At 47.5% G+C, this 20,869-nt stretch overlaps 2 protein-coding genes across 6 annotated transcripts; one reads left to right on the top strand and one right to left on the bottom strand.

Annotated features, from left to right (window-relative positions):
* Positions 1-1,449: 1,449 nt before the first annotated feature.
* Positions 1,450-8,052, bottom strand: ccdc90b (coiled-coil domain containing 90B). Of its 2 annotated transcripts, XM_072375430.1 has the most exons (9): positions 7,898-8,052; positions 6,539-6,658; positions 5,702-5,805; positions 5,447-5,548; positions 3,851-3,892; positions 3,024-3,095; positions 2,799-2,852; positions 2,575-2,689; positions 1,450-2,467 (listed from the first exon to the last, which is right to left on the bottom strand). In XM_072375430.1, the coding sequence occupies exons 1-9, from the start codon at positions 7,935-7,937 to the stop codon at positions 2,412-2,414; spliced, it is 705 nt and encodes a 234-aa protein (XP_072231531.1). In that variant the 5' UTR covers positions 7,938-8,052; the 3' UTR covers positions 1,450-2,411. The 2 variants fall into 2 exon arrangements, with proteins under 2 accessions (XP_072231531.1, XP_072231532.1); XM_072375431.1 differs by lacking the exon at positions 6,539-6,658.
* A 482-nt stretch (positions 8,053-8,534) lies between these two features.
* alg8 (ALG8 alpha-1,3-glucosyltransferase) lies at positions 8,535-20,605 on the top strand. 4 transcript variants are annotated; one of them, XM_072375133.1, is made up of 14 exons: positions 8,535-8,646; positions 9,974-10,052; positions 10,364-10,557; positions 11,382-11,491; positions 12,946-13,013; positions 14,197-14,320; positions 14,389-14,486; positions 14,556-14,676; positions 14,754-14,893; positions 17,075-17,214; positions 17,284-17,381; positions 17,467-17,539; positions 20,023-20,270; positions 20,363-20,603. In XM_072375133.1, exons 1-13 carry the CDS (start codon positions 8,561-8,563, stop codon positions 20,246-20,248), a joined length of 1,557 nt encoding a protein of 518 aa, XP_072231234.1. In that variant the 5' UTR covers positions 8,535-8,560; the 3' UTR covers positions 20,249-20,270; positions 20,363-20,603. The 4 variants fall into 4 exon arrangements, with proteins under 4 accessions (XP_072231234.1, XP_072231233.1, XP_072231235.1 ...); XM_072375132.1 differs by having other exon boundaries at positions 20,023-20,605; XM_072375134.1 differs by having other exon boundaries at positions 20,026-20,605.
* The last annotated feature ends 264 nt before the right edge of the window (positions 20,606-20,869 follow it).

A 20,869-nucleotide genomic window follows, 5' to 3' on the forward strand; every position in this document is an offset into this window, starting at 1 on the left:
AACAGTGGAAGAAGGCCAGTTAATCGAAACACACACAACAGTTGGAACCTTCCCGCCTACGACCTGCAGCCGTAGTGAGGCGACCATCTTACTCCCCATGGAGGCCTTCAGCCAGGGGCTTGAGTATCTCCACACCCCCCCAACACAACCCCAGAGTATGAGAGAGTCCAGCCCTCCTGCAGGAGTTTGGGTCCAGAGGCAGCACTGTGTGGAGGTGAGCCCAACCGACGGAGCGCAGTTCGCTCACACTCAGCTTGTGTTTGAATTGTCAGCCATTTTGTTGTCCTGCTCAAACACTCCGCTGAAAGTCTTCATTCTCTGCATACTTCACGACAAACTTGTGTTGTCGTACACCAAAATTAGTTTATAGATGTATGCTGCAGCTGTGCATTGGAGCTGACAGATCAAGCTATTGCTAGTTAGCGGCAGCTAGTGCTAGAGTTAGCAGTTAGCGGCAGCTCGTGCTACAGTTAGCAGTTAGCGGCAGCCCGTGCTACAGTTAGCAGTTAGCGGCAGCTCGTGCTACAGTTAGCAGTTAGCGGCAGCTAGTGCTACAGTTAGCAGTTAGGGGCAGCCCGTGCTACAGTTAGCTGTTAGCGGCGGCTAGTGCTACAGTTAGCTGTTAGCGGCGGCTAGTGCTACAGTTAGCAGTTAGCGGCAGCTAGTGCTACAGTTAGCTGTTAGCGGCAGCAAGTGCAACAGTTAGCAGTTAGCGGCAGCCCGTGCTATAGTTAGCAGTTAGCGGCAGCTCGTGCTACAGTTAGCAGTTAGCGGCAGCTAGTGCTACAGTTAGCAGGGTGTTATTGAATCTTGCAGAAAGTGCAGCTCACTTTTGAAATGTTTGTGAGGCCACTGTAGCTCTAAAATTAGTTTATTGTTCAGCTATTTAAATGCTTTTTTATACAATATTAATTCCTAATTATTGTACTGAGGACTAAGCTGCAGTTTCTGTAGGTGGTTTCAAATAATTAAAGATTACAGGTGCAAATAGATTTATATCATAATATTTATGCCATTGCTGTGTAGAGAGATGTTCATTACAAGATATTATCAACCAAAACCAGGTTATTTTGTACTTTTCTTCCAAATAGGTACAAATTCTGCCAGTAACACGCAAGCAACTACGGTGAACATCTGTGGGACATAATTATGAAGCACAAAATGCCTTGAAGTCGTGTCTGAAATGCTTTCACAGTGTGAGTAAGTGAACAATCCTAAACCAGACAGAAGTTCTCAGTAACAACAAAAGCTCGAGTAAGGAACACCTGTAAGAAGCTCACTCTGCTCCAATTCGCCAGATTAGGCTCCGCCCACAAACTCTTGAAAATGAATGAAAATAGACTGACTATAAATATATTTTTTCCAACATCAAATGTGATTTAATTCTGACTAAAAACTCGCCGTCAGCTGGTTTTCACCTTCAGGTTCACTCATAAAACAGAAATTGAAGCATTTTGAATAGAACTTTATTAAAAACTTTCACAAACAAGTTACAAAATAAAATCAAATATAAAGTGTTTTATCCTAAAATGTCAGGTTATGAATCCAAAGCTTCAGCTGTCCTCAGACAAAGTTTTAAAACAGACTTCAGAGAAAGTATGCTGAAGTCCTGCTGAAGGAACGTCAGTTAAACAGGGAAAAGTACTTTATTATCAAAAAATACTGGTTTAAAATTCTGTAAACTATTATCAGCTGACACTTTAAACTGGACCCTGGTCTAATCTGGATTCTAGTCTGATGTGGATCCTGGTCTGAAGTGGATTCTGGTCTGAAGCGGATCCTGGTTTGATCTGGATTCTGGTCTGATGTGGATCCTGGTCTGGTCTGGACCCTGGTCTGAAGTGGATCCTGGTTTGAAGCGGATCCTGGTTTGATCTGGATTCTGGTCTGAAGTGGATCCTGGTCTAATCTGGACTCTGGTCTGAAGTGGATCCTGGTCTGAAGTGGATCCTTGTTTGATCTGGACTCTGGTCTGAAGTGGATCCTGGTCTAATCTGGACTCTGGTCTGAAGTGGATCCTGGTTTGAAGTGGATCCTGGTTTGAAGTGGATCCTGGTTTGATCTGGATTCTGGTCTGAAGTGGATCCTGGTCTGAAGTGGATCCTTGTTTGATCTGGACTCTGGTCTGAAGTGAATCCTGGTCTGAAGTGGATCCTTGTTTGATCTGGATTCTGGTCTGAAGTGGATCCTGGTCTAATCTGGACTCTGGTCTGAAGTGGATTCTGGTTTGAAGCGGATCCTGGTCTGGTCTGGATCCTGGTCTGAAGTGGATCCTTGTTTGATCTGGATTCTGGTCTGAAGTGGATCCTGGTCTAATCTGGACTCTGGTCTGAAGTGGATTCTGGTTTGAAGCGGATCCTGGTCTGGTCTGGATCCTGGTCTGAAGTGGATCCTGGTCTGGTCTGGACTCCTCACCTCCACAGCCGATAGACTCCCAGAGCGATGGCCAGGCAAGAGAACACCGTGGCTGGGAAAGAACACACACCGTAAAGTAATGTAGGTCATTTGAAGGACATAAACTTCTCAGGAACCGGTCCGGACCGGTGCCTCGGGGTCCCGCCCCGCCTCGGTTACCTGCCAGGTATCGGACCGTCTCCAGTTTCAGGGACTCCAGCACGGTTTTGAGTGACGCCACCTGGAGGTCGATCTTCTTGTTGATCTCCATGTTGTCGTTCTCCAGGTCCGCTTTCTGGGCACAGGAGACACAAACGATGATGTCATCATCCAACACAACCAATCACAGCGGAGAGCAGGCGTGTCACAGTCTGGTATCTCCTGCAGGACCACAGCCGTGTTACCTTGTGATGGAACTCTGAGGTCGCCTGCATCAGCTTCGTCTCCTGTTCAGTAAACTGACAGAAAAACACTTCATGAGCTCCAGGAACCATCATCATTTCATTGAAAAGTGACATCACAGATGATGTCACGCTCAGAGAGAGGAAGTGAGCTCAGGTGTGACTGAGTTACGACTCTGAGGACCACGACGGTAACTGTGATGGCTTTAATCTGTTCAAACCACTCACCATGTCGGAGATCCTGCTTCTTTCCAGGTTGATGTCCAGTTTGGTTTCTGCTCTGACTTTCTGACTCTCCTCCTGAACAGAAACACACCGGGTCAAGATTCTGCATGTTTTTTATTTACAGTCCTGTTGATCCAGCCCTCACTTTCATATCATTTTACTGACTTTGGATTTACATTTATATTAAGTTGGAGAAGCAGAGGAGTGAAAATAATATGCCACAGGACCTGAGAGATGCATCTGGACCTTCAGCTGATCCATCTACTGTTGGCCCAAGCCTCATCAGAAATGGTCTCCATGGAAGGGTGGCTGTCAAGAAGCCGTTCTTAAGGAAGGGAAACAGGGAGAAAAGGCTGAGCTGTGCCAAATGACACAAGAAGTGGACTGAAAATCAGTGGCAGCAGGTCTTATGGAGGGATGAATCCTCCCCAGAGCCCGGACCTCAACATTATTGAAGCAGTGTGGGATCATCTGACAGAGAACGGAACAAAAGGCAGCCCACATCCAAAGAAGAGCTTTGGGATGTCCTTCAAGAAGCCTGGAGAACTATTCCTGAAGACTCCTCAAATAAATGACAGAAAGCTTGTCTCAGAGGGTTCAGGCTGTGTTGGAGAATAAAGGAGCTCAGACCAGATATTCACTTTAAAGCTGCTGAGAACTGAGAAAAACTCTGTTTCTGCCTCAGATTCTGGGTTCATGTTCAGGTTTGAACATGTTTCAGTGAATCTCTGCCTTCCTAAGCTGAGGGCTGGATCAAGTATTTATGGCAGCTCTGCATGTTCCATCAGGACTCATCAGGTGTGGAGCAGATAAACTGAGTAGCTCCTCACCTTCAGTGTGTTCTGGAGCTGCTCCAGCTGTCGTTTCATCTTCTGCAGGGACAAAAAAAACAGTTAATGTCCAGAGCAGCAAGGAGCAGCAGGTGTCATTCAGTCCCATCTGGTTCTACACCTACGGTTCTACACCTGTGGTTCTACACCTGTGGTTCTACACCTACGGTTCTACACCTGTGGTACTACACCTGTGGTTCTACACCTACGGTTCTACACCTACGGTTCTACACCTGTGGTTCTACACCTACGGTTCTACACCTACGGTTCTACACCTACGGTTCTACACCTGTGGTACTACACCTGTGGTTCTACACCTACGGCTCTACACCTACGGTTCTACTACACCTGTGGTTCTACACCTACGGCTCTACACCTACGGTTCTACACCTGTGATACTACACCTGTGGTTCTACACCTACGGTTCTACACCTACGGTTCTACATCTGTGGTACTACACCTGTGGTTCTACACCTACGGCTCTACACCTACGGTTCTACTACACCTGTGGTTCTACACCTACGGCTCTACACCTACGGTTCTACACCTGTGATACTACACCTGTGGTTCTACACCTGTGGTTCTACACCTGTGGTTCTACACCTGTGGTTCTACACCTACGGTTCTACATCTACGGTTCTACTACACCTACGGTTCTACACCTACGGTTCTACACCTGTGGTACTACACCTGTGGTTCTACACCTGTGGTTCTACACCTGTGGTTCTACACCTACGGCTCTACACCTGCGGTTCTACACCTACGGCTCTACACCTGCGGTTCTACACCTACAGTTCTACTACACCTGTTGTTCTACACCTGTGGTTCTACACCTTTGGTTCTACACCTGTGGTTCTACACCTACGGCTCTACACCTGCGGTTCTACACCTACAGTTCTACTACACCTGTTGTTCTACACCTGTGGTACTACACCTGTGGTTCTACACCTGTGGTTCTACACCTACGGTTCTACATCTACGGTTCTACACCTGTGGTTCTACACCTACGGTTCTACACCTACGGCTCTACACCTACGATTCTACACCTACGGCTCTACACCCATGGTTCTACACCTACGGTTCTACACCTGTGGTACTATACCTACGGTTCTACATCTACGGTTCTACTATACCTGTGGTACTACACCTACGGTTCTACATCTACAGTTCTACTACACCTTTGGTTCTACACCTATGGTTCTACACCTACGGCTCTACACCTGCGGTTCTACACCTGTGGTTCTACACCTACGGCTCTACACCTACGGTTCTACACCTTTGGTTCTACACCTGTGGTTCTACACCTGCGGTTCTACACCTACAGCTCTACTACACCTTTGGTTCTACACCTGTGGTTCTACACCTACGGCTCTACACCTGTGGTACTACACCTACGGTTCTACATCTACAGTTCTACACCTGTGGTACTACACCTACGGTTCTACATCTACAGTTCTACTACACCCGTGGTTCTACACCCGTGGTTCTACACCTGTGATACTACACCTACGGTTCTACTACACCTGTGGTTCTATGATCGGCCCGGTCACGGATCATCATGTTAAAAGTGTTAAAAGAATAAATTCTCGCTGTTACCGTGTTCTCAGACCGCAGGTTGGCGAACTCGCTCTTCTCCAGGATCACCATGTCCTTCCTGACAGAGTCCAGATGAGCCATGATCTGCTGCAAGGCGATCTCCTGCAGGGCAAAAAACATTTGGTGCCCATAAAAACAGTTTGTCCTGCAGATAACAAAGTGAGGAAATGTCGACCATCAGCAGTCTCACAGAAGATTAATGAGACAAAGCGACCCCCTCTCTGAGGGACGCTGAGGTGTACCTGGTGGTCCTACCTGGTGGGATTTGGTCACCATGTCTTTATAGACGATGTCCATGTTGGCTGTCGTCAGGGTGACCAGCGCTGAAACGATCAGCTCCGCCTGCCGCTTCTCAAAACCTGAAAAATAACGAGAAGCTTTAAAGAAACCGCTGCGAACAGTTAAAGTGGAACCCAACGTGCCCCCAGGATCTTTCTTCGTGCTCCGAAGTTATATTTGTTTTAAAAAACACAGGATGTCTGACCTGATGACATCATCACGACATGTTTTTCTGCCCTCAGAGCAGCTAAAGGAGCAACAAACATGCACCTGAAGTAAAGTTTTGATGGAATCCAGTAAAATATGGTTTATAAAGAACAAGGAAAGAGGTGAAAAACAAAATGTGGCTAGTTCATGCTAGCTAATTCAGACAATTCTCCTGTTTCATTAAATAAGAATAATCTATTTTAAATGACAAATACCAACTGAATTTACTCCATAGAAAAATAATAAAATGGCTAAATCTTGATTCACGAGAAAAATATAAAGTACTCCTGCTAAAAGCTAACTAGCTTAGCCTGGCAGCTAACAAGAGCTAAATTTATTCACACTATTTTTGGTGGTTAAATGACTTTATATTATGTGTCTAAATATTAACTTATTTGTTTAAATTGGCAAAAAGCTAAAGATGAATTGGAAACGCATTTAGTTTAGTCGATTTATTGCTCCCTTTAGCTTAAGGTCCCCATGAGATCCAATTCAATGGTTTATTAACTGGAATATATCACATGTATACATCAGTGCTGGAAAGAATAAGTCATTTTGTCGTTATAATGCCTTATTATGCCTCTTCCCCATGTGACCTTCACTCACCACTGCTCTCCAGCTCCGTCACCATGGCGTGGGAATCGAAGGTGAGTTTTCGCTGCTCCAGAGGCATCAGTTCAACTTTCCTCAGGTCGAAGGTCGCCAGTGGCGCCTTGGTGTGGAAACCTGGAAACGGACAACAAACTTAACTGGCTTCAGAGGTCTGATCCAAGACAAAGTCTGAAATGTCCAGAATCTGTTGGATAGTTCAGGTTGAGCCCCACTAAACCTCATTAAAGAGCCCTCATGTCACCTTTTATTCCACTAAAAACTAAAAGTGTAAAACAAAACATGTCAATCTTTTAGTTACAGCCTGTTACAGATCATCTAACTGCACCAGTGTCCCAGTATACAGCCACAGAATCCAGTTACTGAAGTCTGTCTGAGGCCGTGAACTGTGAGAGAAAACCCTCAAGACCTTCTGCTGCCTCTGGCTTCCTCTGTGGGAGATGCTGGTAAGGTATCCATGTAAGTACAGCTGAATTCACAGACTGTGTGTCGACTGAAGACTGATCTGAACCAGCACAGGTGAAAAACAATGACATCAGCTGCCCTGAACAACCTTTATTATTCAACACTCCAGCACAAAGCAGGTCTTTGTGCACTTTGACCTCTGTCTATTCCACAGGAGAGCAAAGCTAAAGGACCAACAACAGCAGCAACACAACCAAGAGCAGCCCACAGCACCGGGTCTGCGCCCAAGTAGCATCAAAACATGTGTTTGGGGGGCATCTTTGAGTTATTTCAAAGGGGATTTTTGTCAGACTGTGGTTATAAAATCAGGATTTTGTTAGAGCAGAGCGACAGTCTGGAAAATGCTTTAATGGGCTGATTTTCAGTCTGACAAAACAAACAGAAAAACGTGAATGAGAGCAGCTTTATTGGGAATTCAGCTGGATTAATAAACACTTTACTGTTTTTACTAAAAGATGCAGAAAGGTGGAGGTTTGGAGCCTGAACAGAGCAGCTGGGACCATCTGAGTGTTTCCATGCAGGAGGGATCCAAACCCAGCTGTGGTTTTTGAGCAGTTTCAGTCAGACTAACATGTTTGGATACGTTTTAAAAGTCTGCTTTAGGTCGGACCGAGGCAATATTTTAGTTTTCCAGTGTCGTGTAAACGTGTTTATTATGTGGGAAAGTTAGATAAAGAGCCAAAATATCTGCAGGACACACCGCAGGGAGACAAAAATGATTTTAAAAAAAGATGAAATGACCAGAAACACACAACAAACCGACACTGAGGTCCAAAAACCATTAAAACGAAACCAAAGATGACCAGAAGACACCCACAGAGCCACGCGCGCACTTCACTTGCAGAAATGTAATGTAAATGTTGACAGTTTGCCCTCGCGTGCGTTGCTCACCTCTCCACGTCCCGACCCGCCGCAGCCACAGCGCGTTCATCCCGGAAGTGTGTTTGAGTCTCAGCTGAGTTCGGTTTGACACTAAAACCTGTGAAACACGCACAGACGGGCCGCTGACCCGCTCAGATCACACACGAACACACGCACAGCTGGCTGACCGGAAACAAGGGTCAGGACGTCGTGGTGCTGCGTTCAAGGACTGTCAGTTTTCTTAGTGTGATCAGTGCAAATTGCCCCAGAAAAGGAAATACAGCGCTTTCAAATGGAGCAAAATACACACCTATGAGAATTACTCAAATGTAAATTCTAAATGTTCCTACATTGAAGCATACAGTTTGTTAGCATCACACAGCAGTTTGATACAGTTTCAGCTGCAGTAACAACGTAACGATTATTCATGTTTACAGTGAACTTCAGAATTCCCGACTTTGTAAGGTGACATTTAATGCACCTGATTGCGTCATTAACCTCTCGTCCTGATTAGTTTATTTTTATTCTCCGTAAATGTTAACGAAGTAATCACAGAGTAGATTGTATCTTTGCTCGAAAATAAAATACATAAATAAACAAAGAAACAAAGAAACAAAGAAAAGCTCAGTGATGAATTGTCCTGCACCGCACTATCAATAAAGTTTTGAAGACAAAGTCAACAAGCTGGCTGTCATGGCGGCGCCTGCGGGCACCGGGAGCTGGTTTCCAGCCTTAGCTGCGGGAGTTTCTCTGCTGAAGTGTCTGTTCATCAACGCCTAGTGAGTGCAAAATGTTTCCCGTGAGTTGGTTTCACTCAGCAGGGAAGGTTTAGGTCGATGGTTTGATTTGTTCGACGAGTTTCGAAGCAGGAGCGGCTCCTGTTAGCATCCAGCTAACGCACAGAGCGGCGAACGTTTTCAGAAAGCCTCTAAATGTTGTTCAAATGTAATGTTGACAGTGAGAAGGGTAGTTTGGAGGGAAACATTTAAGTGGTGGAGCACATAGTTTTATCTGAGTTTATTTAAGGAGGGAAAAGCTCGTTCTGGGTTTAACTTGACGTGTTATTAACAGACAGCGCGTGCTACCAAACCGCCTCAAGATGGCGCCGTTTTCACCTCAGATGACTTCCTGCTTCATCACTTTTGACCGTTTATCTTTTAAGTGTCCTGTTAAACACAGCAGCAAGTACGGTTCGTGTTTATCTGACGTTAATTTGGCGCTTCCCATCATGCAGCGCGGCAGAACCGGCGGCCCCATAGTTCTGCTCAGGAAGGGTTCAAAGTCAGGACGAGGTGCCTTAACACCCGACCCGATGTTTGGAACTTGACTGTTTGACCCACAGAGTTAAAACGGAGCTTTATTTTTGAGCCTGAACAGATAATATCACCGTGTGCTGTACAGCAGAAGCAATGAGTGAAAAACTTTCAAACAAAAGCCAGAAACCAGTCAGACAGGAAGCAGACAGAAGAAGGAATTCACCTCAGTGTTCAGTCCGAGGCTGCGGGGACCTTTACCTGGACGTTTACCTGGAAACAAACCCTGATCTGCTGCGTCTGCAGCAGCGTTTAGCTCCGGCCTTCTTCTCTTTGACCTCCTGAAACAGCTCAAGGTTAAGGTCAGGTGGAGGAAAGCTGCTGCAGGATTCAAACAGATGCTGTGGTCTGAAACTCCAGATGTTGAATTAAACTTCTCCAGAAACAGCTGCAGAGGCTTCATCTGATCTGTTGTTACAGGAAGGTTCTGTCAGATATCAGACAAAGTGTAGAACATTACTTTATTACCAGAGAATAACGATAAAAAGGTAAAAATAGTTCAGTCACAGTCCAATCCGAAGGTTGGACTGGGCCCTGAAGGTTCTGAACACGCTGTCGGACCGGGCCCGAAGCTTCCTGAGGAGAACAGTTAATTGGACCGAACCCTTTGTTCCTCCGGTTCTGTGACATGCTGCAGATGGTACCTGGGATGTTCTGATCAGGTTTAGGAACCCTGATCACCTCTCTGATCCTGAGTGTGCTTCAGAACCTCCGGGGAGGTTCTTTGGGCCGAGAATAAGCAGCACAGAGTTCTGGTTCTGGTCCTCAGTGGTTCTCTGCTCTCTGTCTTCAGTCACTCCACAGACTTCGAGGTCCACAGGAACTGGTTGGCCGTCACCCACAGCCTGCCGGTGTCCAGGTGGTACCACGAGGTCAGTAGCACCGACGTTCTGTGCACTAAAACTGGGTTTTAACGGGTTTCTCCTCCTGTGCAGCTTCCGGAGCCGTTTCAGCTCGGTTCTGATTGTTGTCTCAGTTCCAGCTGCAGGGCTTTATTGGAATTTAGATTCTGTCTTTAAGCACCTGGTTCTGTTTCCTCTTGAAAGGAACCAGAACAAAGCTTTAACTCCCAGTTAAATACTTTATTTGAGCTTTAATAAAACCCAGAACCAGGAGCTGGAAACAGAATATTTGACGCTGCTGTTTAAAGCCTGGTTCTGACCCGCCTCTTCCCTTCCTGCAGAACACGTCCGAGTGGACTCTGGACTACCCGCCACTCTTCGCCTGGTTCGAGTTCGGACTGTCGCAGGTCGGCCGGCACTTTGACAGCAACATGCTGCAGGTGCAGAACCTGAACTACGCCAGCCGGGCCACGGTCCTCTTCCAGAGGCTGTCGGTGATTCTGACCGACGTGGTTTTCATCTACGCCGTCAGAGAGTGAGTTAGCTGCCTCCTGATTGGTCCACACGCTATCTCACTGCTAACTGCTAACTTACAGCTAACTGCTATCTCACTGCTAACTGCTAACTCACAGCTACATGCTAACTCACAGCTACATGCTAACTCACAGCTACATGCTAACTCACAGCTAACTGCTATCTCACTGCTAACTGCTAACTCACAGCTAACTGCTATCTCACTGCTAACTGCTAACTCACAGCTAACTGCTATCTCACTGCTAACTGCTAACTCACAGCTAACTGCTATCTCACTGCTAACTGCTAACTCACAGCTAACTGCTATCTCACTGCTAACTGCTAACTTACAGCTAACTGCTATCTCACTGCTAACTGCTAACTTACAGCTAACTGCTATCTCACTGCTAACTGCTAACTTACAGCTAACTGCTAACTCACAGCTTTGTCCAATCGAACCAAAATCAGCCCTTTGGACCAGAACCGGGTGCTGAATTAACAGCTGAAGGAACGCGTTTTCTGTCTGAAAACATTTGTGTGAATGTGACAGTGGTGTGGATACGATGTAGATTTACTCCCACACCTGTGAAATAACCTGTTGACCCACCAAAGAATCTGCAGTAAAACATGGAGGCGTTCTTTATGTTTTTATATCTGGTTCTGATTGGCCAACCCATGGCCGGCTGCCGTGCTGTTTAAATGCCAGGTGGTGTTTCAGATGGTGAATTTTGACCTCTTTATCTCTCCATACTGATGTCACTGCACATAAACAGGTGGAATTCAGTTGAGGCTCCGCCCACTGCACCTGTTTCCTGGCTCTCCGTCCTGATTGGCTCTGTTCCCCAGGTGCTGCAGGTGTGTTCAGGAGCAGAAGGGCTCCCGGGATGTTTTGAGCCGGCCGTCCTTTGTCCTCGCTGTGCTGCTGCTGTGGAACTTCGGCCTCCTCATCGTCGACCGTATCCTTCGGCTGTGGCGCTGGCTTTTATTTCACAGCACAAACCAGGCTGATTCAGCTCAGCTCTCTGAAGATTCAGTCCAACTCTAGATGATTACAATCCAGTTCATTGTAATACAATCTAATCCAATTCATTAAATTCCAAGTCAGCCAAATTCATTTAGAGCCAAGAAAGAAAAAAAAAAGTATCTAAACTTTTCTTTGATTCAATGGAGCGTTAGAAGCAGAAAGTTCTGAGTCATCCAGGTCTTTATGTCTTTAAGACAGGCTTTTATTCTGACCAACCTGTTGGTTTCATCTGGTTTCATAGATAAGTACAGCTGAGTATCATCAGCATAACAATGGATATTTATGCCATGCTGTTTGATAATCTTACCTAATGGAAGCATGTATAAAGTAAAAAGAATCGGTCCAAGCACAGAACCCTGAGGAACTCCATGACTTACTCTGGTGTGGGAGGAAGATTCTTCATTTACAAGAACAAACTGGAATCTATCAGATAAATATGACTTAAACCAGCCTAATGCAGTTCCTTTAATCCCAAAAACATGTTCAAGTCTCTGACAGAAGCCTTGATGACGCTGGCTTTTATTTCACAAACCAGACACTCCATTTCCTCCATTTTGTTCCTGCTCTGCATCTTTCCATCTCCTCTTCAACTCCTCTTGATTTGGTGTCCTACTCCAGGCATTACTTGAGCTTTGGAAAGCTCAGTTAGCACCCCAGCAGGTGAACAACTTTCCTGTTGCCATGGTTACGCATGGTTCCCAGCAGAAGTCCTTCCAGCATCCAAACCAGCTCAGAAACGTGTTTAAAAGAGTCTGTTTTCACAGAAAAAAGCTCAAGAAGATGCACAGAAAGCCGCAGTTTGTCCCCAGCTGCTGCAGCAGGCTGCTGCCACCAGGGCGGCGCCATTCTGGGAGGATTTATTCGGACGTACCAGCTCAGTCCGACATAGTCGGCTTCACGTTAGCACCAGGAATTCTGACCCTTTTGCAACCGAATGACCACTGAGGTTTTCACCAATCTGGCCTAAACTTATTGGCGAGGCAGCCATTATTAATAAAATATATTATTAAGCGCATTATTAAATAAAAGAGAAAGCACCGGGTCCATCACAGGATTATGGCTGCTGGTGCCACTGATTTTAAGGCAGGAAGTGGTTAAAGTAGCAGAAAACATGTCATTTACAATGAATCAGGGTCAGTTTTTAGGGTTTCGATGACATCTGTTCCCACAGTCAGAAAACACTGTTGGTTCTCCTGTTAAACCTGTCCTGTTTAATGGCCAGCAGGGCGCGACACCTGAGGTTGGAAAGGCGTCTTCAGATTATTACCACCTGACCTGTGACCTCGTTAAACAGTTCCTGATGAGTCTTAAAACTGCAGCTAACTGTCTCCTGATGAGTTCACGGTCTTAAAAGCTGCTGTGATTCTTCCTTGATGCGTTTCTCAGACGTTCACTTCCAGTATAACGGCTTCCTGTTTGGTTTCCTGCTGCTTTCAGTGGCCAAACACCTGCAGGTACGGCGCCCCGGAGTCCTGCTCCTGTAACTCTGAGGTTTATCTGAACCTCCTTCACTCTGAGGTTTATCTGAACCTCCTTCACTCTCTGAGGTTTATCTGAACCTCCTTCACTCTCTGAGGTTTATCTGAACCTCCTTCACCCTCTGAGGTTTATCTGAACCTCCTTCACTCTCTGAGGTTTATCTGAACCTCCTTCACTCTCTGAGGTTTATCTGAACCTCCTTCACTCTCTGAGGTTTATCTGAACCTCCTTCACTCTCTGAGGTTTATCTGAACCTCCTTCACTCTCTGAGGTTTATCTGAACCTCCTTCACTCTCTGAGGTTTATCTGAACCTCCTTCACTCTCTGAGGTTTATCTGAACCTCCTTCACTCTCTGAGGTTTATCTGAACCTCCTTCACTCTCTGAGGTTTATCTGAACCTCCTTCACCCTCTGAGGTTTATCTGAACCTCCTTCACCCTCTGAGGTTTATCTGAACCTCCTTCACTCTCTGAGGTTTATCTGAACCTCCTTCACTCTCTGAGGTTTATCTGAACAGCCTCCTTCACTCTCTGAGGTTTATCTGAACCTCCTTCACTCTCTGAGGTTTATCTGAACCTCCTTCACTCTCTGAGGTTTATCTGAACCTCCTTCACCCTCTGAGGTTTATCTGAACCTCCTTCACCCTCTGAGGTTTATCTGAACCTCCTTCACCCCCTGAGGTTTATCTGAACCTCCTTCACCCTCTGAGGTTTATCTGAACCTCCTTCACCCTCTGAGGTTTATCTGAACCTCCTTCACTCTGAGGTTTATCTGAACCTCCTTCACTCTCTGAGGTTTATCTGAACAGCCTCCTTCACTCTCTGAGGTTTATCTGAACCTCCTTCACTCTCTGAGGTTTATCTGAACCTCCTTCACTCTCTGAGGTTTATCTGAACCTCCTTCACTCTCTGAGGTTTATCTGAACCTCCTTCACCCTCTAAGGTTTATCTGAACCTCCTTCACCCTCTGAGGTTTATCTGAACCTCCTTCACCCTCTGAGGTTTATCTGAACCTCCTTCACCCTCTGAGGTTTATCTGAACCTCCTTCACTCTGAGGTTTATCTGAACCTCCTTCACTCTGAGGTTTATCTGAACCTCCTTCACCCTCTGAGGTTTATCTGAACCTCCTTCACCCTGGTTCTGTTTTGTGTGCTGCAGTCTCGGCACCTGCAGGGGGCGCTGCTGTTCTCCGTCCTGCTCAACCTGAAGCACATCTACCTTTACGTGGCCCCGGCGTACGGCGTCTACCTGCTGAGGAGTTACTGCTTCACGGACAGCAGAGGTGCAGTTTGGCTCTGAATCTTATTTAGAGGTGTGAGCTCAGCGGTGATACTCTGTGTTTCTGAGCAGCCGTCAGGTGGAGCAGCTTCAGCCTGCGACGCCTGCTGGCTCTGGGCAGCATCGTGACGGCGGTCTGCGCTCTGTCCTTCGGTCCGTTCATCGTCATGGTGAGTCTGGAGTTTGCTCGCCGTCGCTCGGCGGCTCGCCGACACTGATGGGGACGTGTTGTGTTTTAGGGGCAGCTCCCGCAGGTGTTGTCCCGCCTCTTCCCCTTCAAACGGGGGCTCTGCCACGCCTACTGGGCACCCAACATCTGGGCCCTCTACAACGTGCTGGACAAGGTCCTGGGAGTCCTAGGTGAGGCGGATCATTTGTCATGAGCGGCGTCAGTTAGAACCAGAAGAAGAAAATGTGAGTTTCCGTTTGTTTTTCAGGGGTTCGCCTCAGGCTGCTGGAGGAGGCGGAGCTTCCTCGAGCCTCCATGACGGGCGGGTTGGTCCAGGAGTTCCAGCACTCAGTCCTGCCCTCCATCTCTCCCTCCATCACACTCATCTGTACCCTGCTCTCCATCCTGGTGAGTCGCCCCCTCCCTGCCTGCCGCCATGTTGCATCATGAGGTCAAACGCTGGCGCTGCCAGGCGGTTTTTACACCTTTCTGTGTCAGAAACATGAGTTTAAGAGCTGAAAGTGAAGGACAGAACCAGGGCTGGGTGATAAAACCACCTCAAAGTTCACAGGCGACGGCCTGAAATCCGTCAGCTAAACATGAGCTTCCTGCTGCATTCGTGAACGTCTGTGAAGTAATGTTCCAGAAACTGAGCCACAAAGCGGGATCGGTTCTGTTCTGTAACTCAGACAACCTGCAGCTGTGTGGATAAGGTTCCAACACAGCACCGGTCCTCTCCTCACTCTCGGTTAATAAATCCAAAAGGTTTAAACGCAGTAATTAACGGTTCACATGCATTACTACGAGTTACGCTGTGCACATCTCCGGCTTGGTCCATTACTGTTGATGAGAAAGCATTGTTTGTTAGCATCTGCTGCTAACTTCCAGCTAACTGCTAACTTACAGCTTACTGCTAACTTACAGCTTACTGCTAACTTACAGCTTACTGCTAACTTACAGCTAATTAAAAGCTAACTGCTAACTTACAGCTTACTGCTAACTTACAGCTAACTAACAGCTAACTCCTAACTTACAGCTAACTAACTCCTAACTTACAGCTAACTAACTCCTAACTTACAGCTAACTAACTCCTAACTTACAGCTAACTAACAGCTAACTGCTAACTTAAAGATAACTGCTAACTTACAGCTAACTAACTGCTAACTGCTAACTAACAGCTGACTAACAGCTAACTGCTAACTTAAAGCTAACTGCTAACTTACAACTAACTAACTCCTAACTTACAGCTAACTAACTGCTAACTAACTGCTAACTTAAAGATAACTGCTAACTTACAGCTAACTAACTCCTAACTAACAGCTAACTAACAGCTAACTGCTAACTAACAGCTAACTGCTAACTTAAAGCTAACTGCTAACTTAAAGCTAACTGCTAACTAACAGCTAACTGCTAACTTAAAGCTAACTGCTAACTTAAAGCTAACTGCTAACTTACAACTAACTAACTCCTAACTTACAGCTAACTAACTGCTAACTAACAGCTAACTGCTAACTAACAGCTAACTGCTAACTAACAGCTAACTGCTAACTAACAGCTAACTGCTAACTAACAGCTAACTAACTCCTAACTTACAGCTAACTAACTGCTAACTAACAGCTAACTGCTAACTAACAGCTAACTGCTAACTTAAAGCTAACTGCTAACTAACAGCTAACTAACTCCTAACTTACAGCTAACTAACTGCTAACTAACAGCTAACTGCTAACTAACAGCTAACTGCTAACTTAAAGCTAACTGCTAACTAACAGCTAACTGCTAACTAACAGCTAACTAACTCCTAACTTACAGCTAACTAACTGCTAACTAACAGCTAACTGCTAACTAACAGCTAACTGCTAACTAACAGCTAACTGCTAACTTAAAGCTAACTGCTAACTAACAGCTAACTAACTCCTAACTTACAGCTAACTAACTGCTAACTAACAGCTAAATGCTAACTAACAGCTAACTGCTAACTAACAGCTAACTAACTCCTAACTTACAGCTAACTAACTGCTAACTAACAGCTAACTGCTAACTAACAGCTAACTGCTAACTAACAGCTAACTGCTAACTTAAAGCTAACTGCTAACTAACAGCTAACTAACTCCTAACTTACAGCTAACTAACTGCTAACTAACAGCTAAATGCTAACTTACAGCTAGCTGCTAACCCGTTTCCCTCTGGGATCAGTAACTATCTGTATCTATAGAGCTGGAGTGTTGCTGATAGCTGCTGACCTCACTAAAGGTGGAGTCGAGCTCCACCCTGAAAACAGGCTGTTAACAGAGAAAAAAAACCTTTGAAGTGGACGTCGTTCTCAGACGTTACGTGAAGTTATTTTTAACGCGTTAACTCGACAGCACTGAACGAAGCCTTTCTGTGATGCAACCGCTGCGCGTCGGTCGGGTTCAGGATGCCGCCTCCGTCTCGTGTCCCATAACGTGGCGTCAGCTGGCGTTGGGATGTGGAACGACACGAGGTGCTGAACTCTGCGTCTGATTGGTTCCTCTCTGCTGGGAGACGCAGGCATCATGTGACGGTCAAACTGCGGTTTCGCTAACGCATCTGTTGGCTCCCTCTCTGCAGCCGGCCGTGGCGTCCATCTGGTGGCGTCCTCGCGGCGCTCGAGGCTTCCTGCGCTGCCTGCTGCTCTGCGCCCTGGGCTCCTTCATGTTCGGCTGGCACGTCCACGAGAAGGCCGTCCTCCTCGCCATCCTGCCTCTCAGGTCAGCCGAGCGTCCGGCGTCTTCGGTTGACCGCTGTGGATGATGTTAAACATGCGTTTGTTCCTGCAGCATCCTGGCGGTGGAGAACAGAGAGGATGCTGGGATCTTCCTGCTCCTGAGCACCACGGGACATTACTCCCTGTTCCCGCTGCTCTTCACCGCCGCAGGTAAACGGGATCCCAGTTAAAGCTGAACGAGTTGAGCACTTAACGCTGCTCCTGGATGTCGTGACGTGTTCATCGTGTGTTTCAGACCTGCCCATCAAAGTGTGTCTGATGCTGATGTTCACCGTCTTCTCCTTCACTGCTCTCAGGAAGCTGCACAGGTGACCTTTAACCTCCGGCCATCAGGGACACTTTTCACACATTTACTTTCTGTTTTCTGTTTTTAAAACATCTATGAGTTAATGTAGATGCTACCTGCATGTTTTACTTCATGTCCACAAGTTGAGCCGCATGATTCAGAGCCTCTGCTGAGCGCCGCGCTGAGGTTCAGACCGAACGCCGGGGGAGGAGTCAGAGGCGTGATTGACAGCTGAGGTTCAGTCTGAACACAGGGGGAGGAGTCAGAGGTGTGATTGACAGCTGAGGTTCAGTCTGAACACAGGGGGAGGAGCCAGAGGCGTGATTGACAGCTGATGTTCAGTCTGAACACAGGGGGAGGAGTCAGAGGTGTGATTGACAGCTGAGGTTCAGTCTGAACACAGGGGGAGGAGTCAGAGGCGTGATTGACAGCTGAGGATGGGTCTGAACACGGGGGGAGGAGTCAGAGGCGTGATTGACAGCTGAGGTTCAGTCTGAACACAGGGGGAGGAGTCAGAGGCGTGATTGACAGCTGAAGATCGGTCTGAACACAGGGGGAGGAGTCAGAGGCGTGATTGACAGCTGAAGATCGGTCTGAACACAGGGGGAGGAGTCAGAGGCGTGATTGACAGCTGAGGATGGGTCTGAACACGGGGGGAGGAGTCAGGCGTGATTGACAGCTGAGGTTCAGTCTGAACACGGGGGGAGGAGTCAGAGGTGTGATTGACAGCTGAGGTTCAGTCTGAACACAGGGGGAGGAGTCAGAGGTGTGATTGACAGCTGAGGTTCAGTCTGAACACAGGGGGAGGAGTCAGAGGTGTGATTGCCAGCTGAGGTTCAGTCTGAACACAGGGGGAGGAGTCAGAGGTGTGATTGACAGCTGAGGTTCAGTCTGAACACAGGGGGAGGAGTCAGAGGTGTGATTGCCAGCTGAGGTTCAGTCTGAACACAGGGGGAGGAGTCAGAGGTGTGATTGACAGCTGAGGTTCAGTCTGAACACGGGGGGAGGAGTCAGAGGTGATTGACAGCTGAGGTTCAGTCTGAACACAGGGGGAGGAGTCAGAGGTGTGATTGACAGCTGAGGTTCAGTCTGAACACAGGGGGAGGAGTCAGAGGTGTGATTGACAGCTGAGGTTCAGTCTGAACACAGGGGGAGGAGTCAGAGGTGTGATTGACAGCTGAGGTTCAGTCTGAACACAGGGGGAGGAGTCAGAGGCGTGATTGACAGCTGAGGTTCAGTCTGAACACAGGGGGAGGAGTCAGAGGTGTGATTGACAGCTGAGGTTCAGTCTGAACACGGGGGGAGGAGTCAGAGGTGTGATTGACAGCTGAGGTTCGGTCTGAACACAGGGGGAGGAGTCAGAGGCGTGATTGACAGCTGAGGGTTGGTCTGAACACGGGGGGAGGAGTCAGAGGCGTGATTGACAGCTGAGGTTCAGTCTGAACACGGGGGGAGGAGTCAGAGGCGTGATTGACAGCTGAGGGTTGGTCTGAACACGGGGGGAGGAGTCAGAGGCGTGATTGACAGCTGAGGGTTGGTCTGAACACGGGGGGAGGAGTCAGAGGCGTGATTGACAGCTGAGGGTTGGTCTGAACACAGGGGGAGGAGTCAGAGGCGTGATTGACAGCTGAGGTTCAGTCTGAACACAGGGGGATGAGTCAGAGGTGTGATTGACAGCTGAGGTTCGGTCTGAACACAGGGGGAGGAGTCAGAGGCGTGACTGACAGCTGAGGTTCGGTCTGAACACAGGGGGAGGAGTCAGAGGCGTGATTGACAGCTGAGGTTCAGTCTGAACACAGGGGGAGGAGTCAGAGGTGTGATTGACAGCTGAGGTTCAGTCTGAACACAGGGGGAGGAGTCAGAGGCGTGATTGACAGCTGAGGTTCAGTCTGAACACAGGGGGAGGAGTCAGAGGCGTGATTGACAGCTGAAGATCGGTCTGAACACAGGGGGAGGAGTCAGAGGCGTGATTGACAGCTGAGGTTCAGTCTGAACACAGGGGGAGGAGTCAGAGGCGTGATTGACAGCTGAAGATCAGTCTGAACACAGGGGGAGGAGTCAGGCGTGATTGACAGGTCAGGATGGGTTCATGAACAGAAAGAATCATTAGTTTGAGCCTCAGATGCTTTTCTTGCTCTCTGTGCAGCTGCGCTGAAACCTTTCAGGTGATTAAACTAATTAGTCGTGTTTCCCGTGTTTTGGCGTTCTCACGTTTCTCAGCTGATAGGTCGTATTATTTTTTCCTTCGTAGTTTTAATAAAAAAGACCCGAAGAACCAGTTTGGTTTCTTCTTCTGGTTTTTCTTTAAAACTATCTGCACGCCGCTTGGGTCACATGATAGCAGTTCTGCCAAATAAACCGTCTCCATGGAAACGGCATATTTTTATCACTATCAAACCCCAAATGTCAGGTAGGATCTGATTTTTGTTTCCAAACTGACCTTTGACCTTTTGGAGGAGGATCTGAGCTTCACGTTCAGAAGTAATCGGATTACTCTCCCCTCAGTAGTCGGGGGTCTCTGCTCCGTCAGGTGGAGGTCATCTACCTGCTGGGATTGGTCGTTGTGGCCGTCGCCTGCGAGGTCATCTTCCCTCTGTCACCATGGCGACAGAGACTGCCCTTCCTCCCGCTGCTGGCGACCTCGGTTTACTGCTCGGTGGGCGTCAGCTACTCCTTCCTGCGTCTGTACATCACTCTGCTGCGGCCCGACGACAAACCCAAACAGCCGTGAGACGACGTCTGAGAGCTCGCAGGTTAGATCCGCCGCACGCCACATCGGAGGAGTCACCTGAGCTCACCTGAGCTCCTCAGCAGCAGGTCATCGATCCTTTCCTCTTTCTCAAAGCCTCAGAATCCGAGATGCCAACCGACCTGCCCGGGTGCCCGCCTCCTTCTAACTGATGCATGCTGGGAAAGGTTCTGAACGTTTACTCTGAAGAATCATGGGAACCGCACAGTAAAAACTGCGGACAAAAAACGGGTTGTTATGAACGCCACGTGGACCAAAACACTGAAACATGTTCATGGTGTGTCTTACTCTGTTTAAATAAAGCAATAAACAAAGTTTCTGTGTTACGAAGTGAAGCCGAAACGTTCTGAGGAGGTACTGGAAGGACGGAGTAAAACCGCTGCTTTGTGTCGGCGCCGAACCTTTGTTTACCCAGAATGCTTTTGTTTTTCAGTGAAGCAAACGCAATATTCTTTACTGACAGGTTAGGGCACGCATCAGGGCAACTGAAGCTACCGCCAACGGTCTTTAGATCCTCCGGTCTTTAGATCCTCCGGTCTTTAGATCCTCCGGTCCAGAACATCGGACTGGACCGGAGGCGCTGCTCAGTAAGATAAGATAAGA

The sequence above is a fragment of the Leuresthes tenuis genome, unplaced genomic scaffold, assembly GCF_036924035.1.
Source record: "Leuresthes tenuis unplaced genomic scaffold, fLeuTen1.0.hap1 SCAF_21, whole genome shotgun sequence".
NCBI lineage: Eukaryota > Metazoa > Chordata > Actinopteri > Atheriniformes > Atherinopsidae > Leuresthes > Leuresthes tenuis.